The 16,762-nt window shown below is 40.3% G+C and overlaps 1 protein-coding gene across 4 annotated transcripts in view; it reads left to right on the top strand.

Annotated features, from left to right (window-relative positions):
• CPEB3 (cytoplasmic polyadenylation element binding protein 3) overlaps positions 1-16,762 on the top strand; it is a 127,402-nt gene that overhangs the window by 82,822 nt on the left and 27,818 nt on the right. For all 4 annotated transcript variants that reach the window (XM_087824445.1, XM_087824444.1, XM_087824447.1 and 1 more), the window contains 2 exons: positions 1,805-1,923; positions 15,643-15,757. In XM_087824445.1, the coding sequence (XP_087680571.1) occupies positions 1,805-1,923; positions 15,643-15,757 (234 nt within the window). The remainder of the gene's footprint in view (positions 1-1,804; positions 1,924-15,642; positions 15,758-16,762) is intronic.

Genomic DNA, 16,762 nt, shown 5'->3' with positions numbered 1-16,762 from the left:
GGTGAGGCAGGAGGTTTGAGAGCACATGTCAACACCTCCTCTTTGTGATATTTGCATTTTTAAACTCAGTCATCTCTAATATTCTCTTTGGCAAATAGAATTAATGTTTTCACATTAAATGAAAATACTGAATTTTTAATAGAGTCCTTAGGGCTTGGTGATAGTTGGATACTGTTTCTAGAAGAGAAAAGATATGAAGAAATGATGTATTATCTTTTATAGTTTTGCAGTTTGGCTTTATTTTTCTTGCCTGGCCACCTACTGAACCCTTCGACCCATCTAGCCTGGGAGCAAAGCCAAGAAAACAGCACTGGGTCCTACCACGTAGACAGCCTCCCTCTTGCATCTGTATACCCACTCCTGTGGGCTGGGTGCTTTCCTTTGTTTGTTGGCTTCTGCCTGTTGCAGTGGTCACTCTTGGTGTTCTGGATAGTACTTGATCTTTTTCCTGCTATGTTTGCTTGGATGCTCTGTATAGTAGATGAGGAGTTCAGAAAAAGGATTTAAAAGAGTACCCATTAGTCATTGTCCACTGCCGGTGCTGGTTCGTGCTGCCCAGGACTCCAGAGAGCTTTGTGTCTAGGCCAGTTGATTAGCATCTTTGATGTATGAGAATCTTCTGAATGTGAGAGTTCTTATCCCTCCACTACTTCCATCTTTCTGGCACGCAGTACACCAGAGGAGAACTGTATTGGTGATGGTTTCCTTTGAGGTCAGTAGCAGGATGGGGAGTGGAGGTGACAGCTGAGAGACTTAGCAAAGCTATAAGGGTTGTAGAGAGGTTGAATAGTGAATGCCCAGGCTTAGACTAGCTCATGATGAGCCCTTGCTCAGCTGTCATTCATGAATACCAGTGTGGCAGTAAGTGCCAGAGTTGGCCCCTTGAACATCTGTTGTCCTTTTTGAAGTCTTTGCTGATTCTCCCAAGTCAGAGTCCTTACTCCTCTGAGGTCCCATGGCACCTTTGTCTCCAACTTATCTCCCTGAGCTTTGTAGCCAGTAGTTAATTGTCTAATTGTCTGTTTCTTCTACATAATTCTCTTGACAGTAGGAACCTAGTCTCTCTCATCTCAGTTTTCTTATAATCCATAGATTGTGTCCCACTTGCAAAGTTGCTCAGTGACTCTTACAGAATTGAACTGAACAAAGCTGGCTGTGTCCATGTTTATACATCATATACTCTGTTATGAGACAGGAGAGTGTCCTTGGAGAAAGAGAGCATCATCAGAAGTAACACACTAGCCTATTGTCGGGCTTTTTTTTTTTGGACAAGTTTTGTTGAGATTAATTTGCATACCATATAGTTCACCCATTTAAAATGTATAGTTCAGTAGTTTTCAGTATGTCCACAGATTTATTCAACCATCACTAGAACTAATTTTTGAAAACTTTCATCATCCCCAGAAGAAACGCTGTGCCTGTTCCCTCCAGTCCCCTAGCCTAGGCAACCACTAATCTGTTTTTCGTCTCTAGATTTGCCTATTATGGACGTTCTGCATACATGGAATTGTACAATATGTGGTATTTTGCTCCTGGCTTTTTTTCACTTAGTGTGATGTTTTCAGGGTGTCCCCATGTTGCTACAAGTGGCAAGCCTAAAGCAAGGTGGTGCCTGTAGAGCACCTGATGCAATGCCTGGCACGTGAGGGTCTCAGTAACTACCACTTGCCTGAGTCCTGCTTCAGCTTCTTAGATTGTAGCAAGCACTTGCCAAGTAAAACAATAGATAAAGTTCTAAGTGGCATTTCGAGTTCGACTTACTGACCCTTCCCCTCCCCGCGCCCTTTGCTTTGTTCTCCCCAAGGCTATGCCTTTCTGCTGTTCCAGGAGGAGAGCTCAGTGCAAGCTTTGATAGATGCCTGCCTAGAGGAAGATGGGAAGCTGTACCTGTGCGTGTCAAGCCCCACCATCAAGGACAAACCGGTACGTAACCCATAGCCAGCTGTTGCTTTTCTAGAACACGCGTGCTGTTGAAATAGCTGACGGCCTCCTCCTTGTAATGGGACTGTTGGTAACTAGGACCCTCTCACCCGGGGTGACCTTGCTGTGCAGTGGAGCTGGATTGTTGTTGATGGGAAGCTAATAACAAAGTACTCAGTATTTCATTTTATACCTTTGGGACCGCATGTAAACAAATGTGCCCTTGTCTTTTTCACTTTACAGCTCTTTTAAGCTAATTCCTATTCAGAATCTCTTAATTGAAGTAAAGGACGCTCTTAATGGTTTTGGCAGCTGGTTTCTGTTATTGTTTCAGATCGAGGACAAGAGTAATTTTTTTTTTTAATCATAATTGTCAATGTTTATGTGCCTCTGAATGCAAGGCATTGTACTGAGTACCCACAGCTGGCTAAATAGAGCCTCTGGGCCAGGAGCTTACACTCTCAAATGGGGAGCTTCGAACAGGGCAGGAGGGGGGAAGGACAGAGAACATGGACCTCAAGCCATAAACAAATGCACACTAATACAGTTTGTGGTTAGGAGTTTGTGGTTACTGAACCGAAGAGTGTAAGTCATTGGGTAAGACAGGCAGACTGCTATCTTTTTCCTGGCAGAGTGGGTATGAGTGGAGAAGGGACAAGACTATGTTTTGAGCAGAAGAAAAGAACTCAGTAAATGTGGAGGAAGTGAGGATCTGTGGGAAGTTGGGAGGGGTGAGTTTGTCGAGACTTGGTGCTAGGAGTGGGAAACAGAATACAAATAGTGATGGGGTCCAAGGCATTTATCTATCACGGGGTTTGCAGCATCCCCTGTAAGACTCACACCAGAAGAGTGGGGCTTGCTTGATAGCTGGATGTATTCTCAGAAATGTGCATGGGAAAAGAGTGGAGATTGGACATAGGAGTTGGAGTCTTGGTGGGGGTCTGGGGAGGAGGAGTTGGGAAGAGATTAACCAAAGAACTTATATGCATAACCCATGGACACAGACCATAGTGTGGTGAAGGCCTGGGGAGGGGGTGGAGCGGGGAGGAAGGGGTCATTGCGGGGGAAGGGAGACATCTGTAATACTTTCAACCATAAAGATAAATTAAAAAATAAAGTCAGAGTCTTGACTTTAGCATTTAAATATCTGCTTGGCTCTGAATAAAGCCACCTAATCCTTGCTGCATCTTGGTTTCCTCATCTATAAGACGGGAAGATTAATGGTCTGTCTCTGGGATGTCAGAGGCTCAGATAAGAGGAAAGTGAATGTGAAAACATTTGGTGAGGTCAGGTCCTTGTGCAAATGTAACTGGATGGTGCTGTTAGTCTACCAGTGCTATTGGATTTAGAAGAGCAAAGTTAGAGCTTATCTACATGGTAACATCTGTTGGGAAAAAATGATGATATCTAGATCAGAGTTTACAATTGGTTGCAAAAGAATTATGCTGGGACTTCACCACCTCTAAGGGGGAGACTGCAGTATGTAAAGCAGAAGAGAGGTTACTAAAGAATGGGAATATTGAGCATATTCGAATAATGGATGCAGAAGGAGAAGTGATGATTTTAACAAGTGTGAAAGTGCCACTGTAATTTTCAAATTCTGGGGCCATTAAAAAAATTTTCATAACAGATCTGGAAACAGCCCAAGTGCCCATCAGTAGATAAGTTGATTTAAAAGTTGTGGGACATTTACACCATGGAATACTATGCAGCTGTAAAGAAGAAGGATCTCGTACCATTTGGGGGAGTATGGAAGGACCTGGAGAATATTATGTTAAGCGAAATAAGCCAGGCAGAGAAAGACAAAAATCACATGATTTCACTTATATGTGGAATCTAAAGAACATAATAAACTGATGAACAGAATAGATTTAATGACATGGAAGCATGGATTAGACTGATGAATCTCAGAGGGAAGGAGGGGGGTGGCTGAGTGGAGGGGGAGAGATTAACCAAAGAACTTATATGCATATATGCCTAACCCAAGGACATAATGGTGTGGTAAGGGACGGCAGAGGGTGGGGTGGGTGGAATGCATCAATGGGGAGAAAAAGAGACATCTGTAATATTTTGAACAATTAAAAAAAAAGGTTTAAAAATTTTTTTCATAACAGTTAACAGTGTTGAATAGGGTAGCATACATGTGGGGAAAATAGTAGAAAATAGTACTTCGGGAAAAAGAGTAGAGAACCTTTGTTAACTTTGTTCTTAATTTTAACAGTGTGGAGAGGCTGTGTGTTATGAGGGAGACATGGGGACTGACCACCATGGGAGTGTGCAGGCTTCATCTGAGTAAAAATAAAGCTGAAATAACTTCTCTAAATATCTTTGGAATAGTGTGAGATTAGAAAGACCAAACCCAATTTGTCAGGGTCAGATGCCTGACAGGTAAATGGTCAACCTGCAGAGAGTGCTGCCACTGGCACATCGGTAGAATGGTAGTGAGCTAGGAAGGGCTATGGTGGGATTGGTCATATACTCTAGGAGAGGGTTAGAAATATACTTCTGTATACAGAAGGGCAGAAAGGTAGAAGTACACATTAAGATAATTATGCCCATAGTAGATTAGGAAGCAGTTGAATTGAGGGGGAAAGACTAGAGATGAGCAGATGGGTCTCCTGTACCTTGGAAGGCTCATCACTGACTCTGTGGGGGGAGGAGGAGATCCCTGGTCGAGGCAAGCCTCACCAGGCCTGGGCATCTTTTAAGAGGGGAATGGGAAGTGGTGGTTGCAGATGGAGGTGGTATGGAGGCAACATCACTCCAAACGTGTATTATCTACCTTTGGCTTAAAGGACTTTTGAAAATAATTAGTGTAATTATCTGTTTTGGAGATGTTTATGGAGAACCTAACTTTCATTGTTTGTGTTTCTACAAATTTTTGCCTTATTGCAGTTTTTGTTTTCTGAGTTCAAGCGAAGCAGTTTTATTGGAGCTTAGTGAATTATGAATGGTGGCTGCCGATCACATTTCTTTGACCCAAGTATACTCAGAATTTCCAGCATAAACAATTTGAATGAAATTTAGGCTGAGAAACAGAAAAGTCCCCAAATACCCGTAATTCTAATGAACTGGATCCCATTTTGGGTTCCAACTCTTTTGGCTCCATTTTTGAAACCTTCCCTTCCTGTGCTTCACCTCCAGGCCTCTCGCTCCCAGCCTCCTTTGGCAGCACTTCCCTTCCAGGTTTCAGTGCATTCCACCTCACTTTGGGTTGAACCTTTGGGAGTAAATGAGCACCTTGGCGGTAGCTCAAGGTAAAGTCAGCGATTGGAGCTCATTCACCACACTCTCTGAGCTATGGCTCTTTCTCACTTTTTCTACTTCTTAGCTTGGCTGCCTTTCAGTATCCCAGTGCCCTCATTCTGTTGTTGAGTTCTCTCCATCCTCCCTGTATTTCTCCTTGGAAATACACCATGTTCCAAAATGACCTCCCAGGTTTTCTGTCCTTCGTCCTTCCCCTCTCCTCCCTCTCCCACTCCCTCCCCTTGCCCTAAACCCTGTTCCCCTTGTGTGGTTGGGTTAATCAGATCCTTTTCCTAATACAGAGCCTGATAGCAAGGTTCCCTCTGACTTAAACCTTCTCAGATCATGTCTGTTTTCAACTCAAACAAATCCCTAATTAGTGGATTTCAGGTAGTATTAGGGAGACAGTTTTGGTCTATGATTACCTTTCATTAAATGGCTCCACTCAGACTGTTCTATGTACAGGTCTGATCCTGAAAGATGGCAGAAGAAACTCTGTTTGTGGCCTGATTAATTGACTTCTTAGCCCCAAAGAATGGGTGGTCAAATTGACAAGAGCAGGAACTATTACAAAATGTCTCGATATATGATTTTTTCCCCCTGCAGCAAGAGGAATTCCATAGTTTAGATGTCCCAGGCATCCCAGATGATAACTGTGTCCCCATCCAGGCCCCTAGCAAAGCAGGCAGACATTGTGACAGTGGCCCTTCTCGTTAAGGTGACTGTACTTTTTGAATGTATAAATAGACTGGAACCTGAAAGTTGGAGGCAGCAATCTGAGAGAGCAGCCAACCTAGGAGAGTCTAACAGAGATCGGGATTGAAAAGGGAGGCGAGGAAGGAGGTGGTGATGGTTCTTGCCTTCTAGGACACTGTGGCTAGAGATGTGGGGCAGTAAACACCTTGAAAAGAGTATCAGAAAAGCTTCCTGCTTCCTCCTCCTTGAAATTTATAGCACAATCACAATTTATAAATATCCTGAAATATGACAGATTGATTTGCTATATACAAGGATGGGCAAAAGTAGGTTCAATTACCAACCATCATTACCTAAAAGATAAATCATAAGGAAGAATACAAAATAATAATAATAATAATAATATGACAAATAATACAAATAAATAATACAATAATTAAATTAATAGTAAAAGAATGAGGTCTCTGTTTCATACTCACAACTATACACTTACTTTTGCCCCCCCCCCCATATTTAAAAACTGTCTTACCAGATTGACGTGTGCGTATGGAAAGTCAGTTCTTTAGGTTATTGCTTAGGTAATGTGGCCATCCACTTAAAACTTGAAAACAAAAATTGAAATAAAATGTTGGGAGCAAGGAAGCTGGAAATAGAGGCTGGTTTAATTCTTTAATTTTTAATCCTGTCCAGTATATTTATTATTCTGGTCTCTCTTGCCCCCATCTACATATTAATGAGATCTCTAGCACTTTTCATCACTCCTCTTTAGTTACAAAAGTCATTCAGATCCTTTTGCCCACAATTTAATATCTTCCCAGTCTGACTTGAAATTTTTTTTCAATCTTACCTTTTTCCACTTTCCTTCTGAACCCCATATTCAATTAACTGAAATATTCTGTTCCCATCTTAGTTTCTAATTCCTTTCTTTATTTTAAGACCCCTTTCAAATGCCATCTTTTTCCTGAAGCCTTCTCTGATCACTGCACCATCTACAGCAGATCATACCTGCTGTTACAGCTATCTCCAGCCCACATACAGCCATCTTTTTAAAACAATTTGCCTTCCTTCCTTTAATTCACCTTTGAGTGCATACTGTGGGCAAGGCATTCATACTGGTTACTATGAATCAGAACTTAATCTAAATCAGGCATAAAATCCTGTATCAAAAAGTTCATAGTATAATGGGTAGATAAAACAAATATTTAAATATGTACTTCTATAGAGCCTGGCACATAAAAGTTCTTAAATATTTGTCAAATTAAGGAAAATAAATACAGTGAAGATAAGACATAAATTACGTACTTTGGAGAGTTTATATATACCTGGAGTGATAAAAGAAAGCTTCTTGAAGAAGTGTCATTTGAACTAGGCCTTGAAGGATTCAGAGGGTTTGGAGATTGGCCGGGAGAGGGGTGCAGGGGTGGGTACACAGGCATTTTCGAGAAAGACAGCAGTATGCACACAGAATATGTGGTGAGTGGAGAACATCTAGGCTGGTTAGAGAGAGCACAAATGTATGAAAGGGAGTAGAGGAAAAGTACGTTGGGAAAAGTAGATAGGGCATCTTGACTGACAGCCTCAGTCCTCGGGTTGTGGTATAGTCACTCAGACTCTTTCTCCATCTGCTGCCTTCTAAGACAACCACCATCATTTTATCTTGGTTCAGTCAAAGCTGGTTTTGTTCTAGCCCACCTGGGAAATCTTCAGCATGTCTGATCTTCCTTATTTATTTATTTTTTTCTTGAATCCTTGGTCTAAATTTGTGGTTTGTACACCTTCCACCGTAGGAATTTCTCCAAAGGATTTCTCCCCTAGAATGAGAGCAGTACCTCCTCTTCATAATAAATCCTATTCCCCCCCCCCCCCCAATCTATGATTTAAAAATGGATCCAGAGTTTCTTAGTGCTTGAGTCTTTGAAAGCTGTTATTCCTTCCTAGGGAGGCCTAAAAGGTGCTGCAGTTCCAGTGTATTAGGCAGTATCTAGTGGACAAAACAGCCACCCCATCCCATATTCAGTGTTTTCCAAAGTGTGTTCTGAAGAGCACTTGTTCCATCCAAACACTGGTCTCTTGAGAGGAACATTGACAAAAAGGTTTGCTCATCATAATAATAGGTGTCACTTATTGAGCACTGACTGTGCATTTTATATCTTCTCCTTTAATTAAAGGTTCAATAGGCAAAACCATTTGGGAAACATTGACATATTATAGTTCTGACAAGTTTTGCAGTAAGTAAATTTGTGTAATATTGTTTCATCCAGCATATTATATACCTGGCTTGGAATTATACTTGTGAAGATTTCAATAGAATTAGTATTCCATGAAGCACACTCAGAGAATAGGCTTCTTCCCAGGAAAAACTTAGGTCATTTGAACTTTTATGTGTACATTCCTCTCAAGAGTTTTAGTGATCAGCACGCCAGTAACAACATCCTTGTTCTCATACCATGGAGCTGAAAGTACATGTTGGACAAAATCGTATGGCTGCAGAGCACAATTGCTTGAGGCTGAGAACCCAGAAGTTAAAATAGCTGAATACAGTGCCCATTTCATTGCTAAGTCGTTTTCTTGACCTTTTCTAACTGCTAGGTTTGTTAGGTGTAAGAGTCTATTGGTTACTTCTTTAATGCATTGAAAATAGGCAGAATAAGTTTGGAAAGAAGAAAGAGGTTAATCAGTCACAAATGAAAGTGCACACTGAGTTGTCCAGGAGACTGTCAGTAAGCATAACTGGTGGCCAGTAGCCTGGAGGATGGGGAGCCTCACAAGCACATTACATCATTGCAAGGGGAAAAGTACAGAGTATATAGGCTTTGGGGTCAGATAAATATGGGTTTCAGTCCTGAGCTGACTTTACTTTTCTGATCCTTCATTTCCTTATCTCTAAAGTAGGTATAATTCTTGCAGCATAACAGTTACAGTGAGTTTAAGACTAATCATATGTGTAAAATGCCTAGCACAATGGTGCAGTGTAGGTGGTCAAAAGTCTTAATTTCTTCTTCAAAAGGGACTCATCTGTCATGCTTATACTTTCTAAGTGATGTGGAAGCATCAGCAGTAATGATAAGCTCTAGGTTGTTTTATAGGGAGTAGTTGGGCTGGGAAAGGCGGGGGCAGGGGCTCAAAGGGCAATGTGGTCAGATGTTCCGGAAGGAGTTATGAAAGCCAAAGAAAGGTGTACCCTTGAATCTTCTGCTTATAAGTATAGTTATTTATCATAGCATTTAATTAATAATGGATTTATTAAGTCAAGCATAAGGCAAGGATGTGCATAGCCATTTGGGAGCACAGTGTACGCATGCTCTCTTTTTGTATTGGATGCCCTTATGAAACTATACAGAGAGCTGTTTTAGTTGTTCAGCAGTAACTGAAGCTCCTAGAGGGCTGTAAGCCTGTGGTTTCCATGCATCCGGCAGGTTGTGCAGCTTGGTGCAGATGGCAGGGGTTTCCTTTTTGTTCTTGGACTGTTTCTGACCCTGATAGTGGACCTGGAACATTCTGGGAGAGCATGAGAGAATTCCCTAGGGTTACTTCTGGCTTTCTGTCTAGGAAGAAGCCTGGCTTTGACAAGGCTTTATGGGGCCTGTGATCTACAGTCATGCACCACATAATGACGTTTTTGGTCAACGACAGAGCACATATACGATAGCAATTCCATAAGATTAAAGTGGAGATGAAAATTCTTATCTCTTAGTGATGTCACAGCCGTTGTAACATCATAGTACAACACATTACTCATGTGTGTGGGGATGCTGGTGAAACAAGTTACCGGACTGCCAGTCATGTAAAAATATAGCACATACAATTACAGTAGGAGGCTGCGCCATCTAGGTCTGTGTAAGTGCACTTTATGATGTTCTCACAACGACGAAATCACCTAACACATTTCTGAGAACATATCCTGGTCGGTAAGCATTGCATGGCTGTGCACTTATCTAAAGAATGGGGGAAGTAGGCTGAGTGTAAGACTTACAGCTTTTTGCTTTAAGGCCCAATGGAGTTCTGACTGGAGGCCCCAGAGCTGTCCAGGGTATATAATCTTGTCAAGGCCAATGACTCTGATCAGCTCTTAAGTTCCTTTCTGGCCACAAGCCCCAGAAGATACAGGGAAGGCCTCTCCCCCTCTGCATTGGCCGGAGGGCAGCCTTTGAGAATAAGAGGTAGCATCTAAACTCCTGGAAATTGGCTCACCTTTTTGTTAGAGAGCTATGTGGTACAAATTAGGCTGAAATGAGATACCAAACATGAATGTACTTTGAAGAGTTCAAACCACAGTCCAAAGCTGTTAGTTTTGGTGGTCAATAATAATAAAACAAGCCCTTATACCATGGAAGAGAGAAAGATGCCTCACAAACCACAAACTAGTTTATTTGTGATACTGTGGGGCACTCCAGTCATTCTGTGAGGTCTGTGGTGCTTAAAATAGAATTGCTGACAACTGGGTTGGGTCTGAGTTCATTACGCTACAGCTGAGCTGGTGCAGCTGCATGTCAGCGGACCTAGCTGACTCATCCTGGGTGTCAGAAGAGCCAGGATGCTGCGGCTTGCTGGGGAGAGCAATCCTGACAGTTCTGCAGTATTGTTTTTCTGATTCATGTAGATTGAAAGGATTGTAGGATTATGGGGAGGAAAATGGGGACTTTTCCTGAAGAGCTTCAATAGGAGTTTGAAGGGTATTGAATAGAGGACAGGGGAAATTGGGGGCTGGGGGTGGGGCTTTAGCCGTGTACTTCATGGGAAACTTATGGGAAACAACAGTGGCAGTGAGGTGGGTTTTGGTCAGGTAGTTTCCCGCTGGTCACCGGATTGCACTGTGTACTCGAAACAGTTTGGTTGCTTTTTGGAGCAGCCTTGAGATGAACATAAAAAGGATGCGCTATGCAGTAGGATGCTCATGTGACTGCTAGTTTGTGTTCTGAGGAAATGACCAGACAAGGATGCAATGTAGGGTGAAATGTTCAAAATGAGCTCAAATAACATTATTCATTGGTCGATGAATATCTGAATTCTAAACAGGGGTCTAAACTGAGAGAATCCTAGAGCTATAGGGAGACTTAGTCATAGTCAGAAACTTGAAGCCCTAAGGTTTGTGTTAAAAACTATTCTTACTGCCCTGGCCGGGTGGCTCATTTGGTGGGAGTATCATCTCATCCACCAAAAGGCTGTGGGTTCAATTCCTGGGCAGGGCACATAGCTCGGTTGTGGGTTTGATGGGAGGCAACCTGTTGATGTTTCTCTCTCACATCAATGTTTCTCTCTCTTTCCCAAAAAATCAGTAAAATAAAAAAAATATCCTCGAGGGAGGATTAAAAAAAAATAAAATAAAAAGCAAAAAGCTGTTCTTACTAAAACTGTATGTTTTCTTGTATCCTGTTATTAAAGATAAAATTAAATGCATTTTATATTTAATTATAAGATAGAGTCTCTTGAAATCTTCAATGAAATTTTCTTTTTAGGAAATGATGTTATAGCTTCCTGTCAAAATAAGTGACCCATATTGCATTTCTTAATTTTTTTCTCTAGCACTGCCCCTAATCTTACCTCTATTAATAATGACATTTAGTTTTAACTAGGGCGAAACTTTAGTTTCTATACAGAACTACAATTAGATATTTTATTCTTTATTGATAGAGAAATCGTCAAACTGATTTGGTAACATCTCTTTTGTTTAGTCAGAAAACTTTCAATTCTTTGAACAGTTATCTGTTATTCAGATTTACTATACTCTTAACCGTTTAATTTAATTTCTATGGAAGCAACCCTTTCAGAGCAGTAGCAGGAAATAAGTGAGGAAAAGTCCTGGATTGGAGCGAAGTTTCTACAACAGTTTGTTCAATTAGTTCAACCGCATTCCATATTTTGATACATCACAGTATGGATATCAGTAGGTATAATGCAAAAAATAGGTTCCATAGGAGTAATTTTGGAAATACTGGGTTTAACAACGTTTGAACAGATTTCTTTCCTGTAGAACTGCTCAGAGCCTTTAATTAATATACACGAATGGGTGCCATGAAACTCCAAGAAGGAAGACAGAGTTTCTGACTTTTCCCTAACACTGCTTGTCTGGCAGAACAACCCTGGGGGCCTGCACTTCCTAGAACACACTTTGGGAAACCTTGAAAAGGAAAATTAGTGCTTTCTGTACTGTTGATATTATCAGTGTTAATGATTTAGGATTCCTTGAAGCTGTTGAAGTCACTGTATGGTATAAATTGATAACTTACACAGCCAAGCCTTATGTTTGGTTTTTGACCTTATTCTTAAAAAGATTTTGCCTTTGGAGATAAGCAGTTATATAAGACAGACTATTAATTTGGGAGGTAAGAATTTAGAAGGTAAATAATTCAGCCAGAAGTAGGCTTCATGGTCCTCAACAGAGCTTCACTAGGAATACATGCTCTAAAAAGAAACTGAAGGAAAGCCATTTTGTATTTTCTCAGAAGTGCTGATGGAACACTGTGTTCCGTTGTGAGCTGTGTGGTAACTAAACCTTTCTAGCCACAGATCACAGACCGGGGCCCACAGGATAGACTGGCCTGCACATAGTTTTGTTTACCCTGTACAGTGATGTGAACATTTGAATTAGTTCCCAGCATTTTAAATTTTTGAAGTTTCGCATAAAAATCTAGCTGCTCTTGAAAAATGGGAAAATCTGACAGCACATTTGCAAATTATAACTGCTTGCTGGAGCTGAGAAGTGTCTGCTTTCTTTAAAAGGAGCGATTTATCCAGTGTGTCACTGCCTGCCTACTATTGTCCTGGTGGCTTGACGCATTTATGTTACCTTTATGGCCCTACAGACTGGTTTGGTGTAACCCCTTTAAGGGCATGGCCTGGCTGAAGAGCTGGTGGGTGGTGCATCTTCCTGGAGTCTCCTTTACAAGCAAACGTGGTCAGGTTTCTCCAGGAAGGAGAATCAGTTTTGGAATCCGTGTGAGGCTCATTTACGAGAATCTTCACTATTTCTGGTGACATCCCTATATTTGTCCTCTGAATGTTGACGCTTTTCCTGCTGAGAGTATAGCCTACAGTAGCCTGTTTGACAACATACTGGAAGAGTTGTTACGCACGTGTGCGCGGGCGCGCGCGCACACACACATACACACACGGTGATCCCCGTATATGTAAAACTTGTTTGTATTGCTGGGGTAAATTTATATTGAATCAGGACACAGTTCTAATTTCGTCCGTTCTCAAAACTAATTATTAAAGAAACAAAAATAATAAAAAAGCTGTTTTATTTATGTTCTACCCCTTTCTACAAAATATTTGAGTCAGCTTATAAAGTGTGGTATTTAAAAACTAGAGAAACATATGTGTGTGTGGAGAATATATTAAAGGACCAGAAAATATATCCAAAGAGTAAGTGAGAAAGATAGAACATGGCTATCAGGCCCTGAGAATACACCTTAGGAGATGGAGAACATGCCTTGTGTGAGAGTGGGTTTATGTTTCAGAGAGATACCAAAATGTGAATGGAACATCTCAGTGCAAACGGGACCACAGCATTACCTTTTGCTTAGTCTGCAGAGTGTGCCAAAGTTGGCCTATATAGACATTTCTCTGATTCTGCAGTGTGAGTTCTGAGGAGCTGTTTTCTGGTGACAGCTGGGAAATGTGGATTTTATGAATAGGGTTAATTATTGCTGTCTCCTGAGACCTCTTCCTGTATTTTTACCTAATCTATAATGCCAAGAATAGGGTAATGGACTGGGTTGTGTGTGATGTAATGGAGTAAGGGTGGGAGGAGGGGGCAGTAACGAAGCTCTCTGCAGGAAGGTTTGAGATCTGCAGAATTCTTTTGAGCAGCAGTAACCTACAGCTGTTACAGAAGACTGCATTATCTGTAATCTGATTAAATGAAGCCAGAATAGTATGGACACTGCACAGGAATTGTTTTCATTTGTGAGCAAAGTGATCCAAGATCAAACTCAATTATCATAAAGTGATTGGAATGGCCAGGTCCTGAGGCTGCCTTAACTACTTTATTAGGGATAAGACTAAAAGGAGAGAGGGCTCTGTGTAGAAAAAGGTACATTCTACTTTTTTTATTGGTGACATTAAAATTCTTATTATTACAGTGTCTGGAAATTGTGCCTTTGATTAAACATTAATAATGGGTACTCATGAATATGATTTTTGGCTTTTTATTTTTTAAATTTATTTTTCAGTTACAGTTGACACAAAATATATTATTTTCAGGTGTACAACATAGCGATTAGACATATATATACCTTATGAACTGACCTCCCCTGAATGAAGGCAATTAAAAGTGATGTTTTATGGTTATAGCGAATCTGCCTTCAGGTAAATGTCAAGGGAATGATAGTTTAGTCAAACAGGCCAAATTTTACAAGGAAAGAACTGGATCTTTTTTCCCCCATGTGATATAGGTGGAGCCAATGCCTGAATATTTACAGAAATTGCAAACAGGTCCAAGTTTTCAGGACCTAGGAAAAAAATGGAGATTTTATAGCTTCTGGCTAACCCTTGAAGGGAGCAATGTCATAAAAGGCAGAAAGTTAGGTAGGGGTGAATGTCATAGCAGTCATAAGGAATGTGCAGACTGCTGAGCAATGCCAGTTTTAGAGTTGACATTCAAAGTGTTTTGAAAGTGTAATCAGCAGATTTACTACCTTTCAAATGGGAGTACTCCTAGATATAAGCCAAGCCACATAAGAAATTTTCTTATGTATTTCCTTGCATTAACTGTTGAGAGTTGAGCAATGGGGGAAATGAAGAATTTTGTTGATACTAAGGAAATGAAAATTCAGCTGCTTTGTTTCCTTTCCTAATCCGTGGAAGGGGAAAGGAGAGGCATGTTCCTTAAGGACAAACACCGATTTCTCTGCTTCTACACCTAGCCCCAGTTCCTGGAACACACGTGACTGGTTCTTTTCCAGGCAGTACTGAAACTCATCTTTCAGTATAGGGTTTTTTTGTGGTTTTGTTTTGTTTCATTTTAAGCTTTTCTTTGATAATTCAGTTATGGATTGAAAGGAATATACTTTAAGGTTCAGATTCTGATGAAATAAATACCTTATTTTTTATTGTTTGATAAAACAATACAAACTATGGGCAGGAAGTCAGATTCCCAGTTAAGAGATATAGCAAATAGAAAGAATCATGCCATAAAGAGTTCTTTCTCTACTGTTTGAAAATTTACTTCAGTTTCTTCCTTTATTTAACCAGACTTGTTTAGAAAAATCAGATAAATCAAAAGTAGATAACTGTGTGTGCTTCACTGTTTGATATTGCTGGAAACACCGTGCTAACTTGATGAGTGTTAATCTATGTTAAATCATATTGCTGAAAGATTAATGTTTTAATTTTAGGGAATGATAAGAATTTAAAGGCCAGACATACAGATAACTTTTAGAAAATATTTCTAATGTTCCCAGTCCCTTCCTTTAGGTGAGTCTTAAAAAGCTGAGTGCTGTACTATGGCAGGTTATAAACAGTCTCTCATGTGCTAAAATGGATCTGATCCAAAGCCCAGAATCTGTCTGTAAAAGACTGCTTTTTTTTAAGCCACAGGTGGTTTCTGAAGGTTTCATGGTATATGTCTTGAGTGTCAAGTATAGTACCTATAAGTAGATTTCCTAAGAGTTCTATTGAAAGGCACATAATGCAGATTACATTAAGAAATAACTGGATTTCTGTTTGGGTTGTGTATGTTGTAAAATGCGCAAATCAGTGGGTTTGTCTTTAGTCACCTTATTCTCATTTGGGGTTGATGGAAATGAAGTAAGGACCAAGTAAACGACTTTTTTTCAGGTGCAAATTCGACCATGGAACCTAAGTGACAGTGACTTTGTAATGGATGGTTCTCAGCCTTTGGACCCCAGAAAAACTATCTTTGTTGGGGGAGTTCCACGACCCCTTCGAGCTGGTGAGTGGAAATAGTAACACCACAACAACAGAACCCACAACAACAACATTCCCAATGCATTTAGTCTCCAATATTTTCTAGGTTTCCAGTCAATTATACACAATCTCCAAAAAGAAGGCTGTCATGTCAGTTTCACTGAGCTGACTCTTTCAAAATTAAATGTTTTCTGCCAAAATGCTCTATTTCCTGATGGTGCAAGAGTGAATTTCATTAAAATGTTATTTTGAAAGGATGAATTCTATTTAGCACTTTCCTATTCAACCACATATTTTAAAAATAGTAACAATACATTTGGCAGTGTCATTCTTACGCGAGTTAGCATTGTTATGTATGACAGAAAAAAGTCACCCCATCTGTCCAATGCAGCTGTGTGCCCCTCAGTGATGAGCCAAACCACTGCTGGAAATTGTGTCACTGAGTGTCAGACTGAACTCTTTCCAAGTGAAACAGGTTCCTTTTTCTTACGCAGTTTGAAAAATGAGTTACGGATTCAAGCATCTTGATGACTTTTTTTTAAAGCTCCCGTTTTTTTGTTGTTGTTGTTTTGTTTTTTTAAGTTCCTTTCCAATGATGAAATGTTCCTGCTGGTACTGGGCAGAATCATAATTGACTGGGGCAGTTGAGGCTGATGATATCAACATTCAAATCCAAACACAAATCTAATCAGTTGTGGATCAGTGTTATTGCCAGTGGAATATAGTATTTTTTGTAGGAACTAAGCTTTTAAAGTGCTTAAAATAACTGAATTTTATATTTTTCAAAGTAGGATGAAAAGATAGGTAACTGTTGCCGCTGTAGTTGTGAAAAACTTGACATTATCTCTGTTATTTGTAAGCAGTTTGACTTAATTCTACCTAAAAAAGAAAAGAAAAAGCAGAGATCGTGAAAATCAAGTTGTGAAAACAATTATAAAATGTAAAATGTACCTACAGCTATATGGCTCTGTGACTGATGAGTTCTCAATCCTTACTCCCCCTCAACATTTTTAACATATTTATTTAGATC

The sequence above is a fragment of the Miniopterus natalensis genome, chromosome 14, assembly GCF_054644295.1.
Source record: "Miniopterus natalensis isolate mMinNat1 chromosome 14, mMinNat1.hap1, whole genome shotgun sequence".
Classification (NCBI taxonomy): Eukaryota; Metazoa; Chordata; class Mammalia; order Chiroptera; family Miniopteridae; genus Miniopterus; species Miniopterus natalensis.
This window is presented reverse-complemented; position numbering and strand designations above follow the sequence as displayed.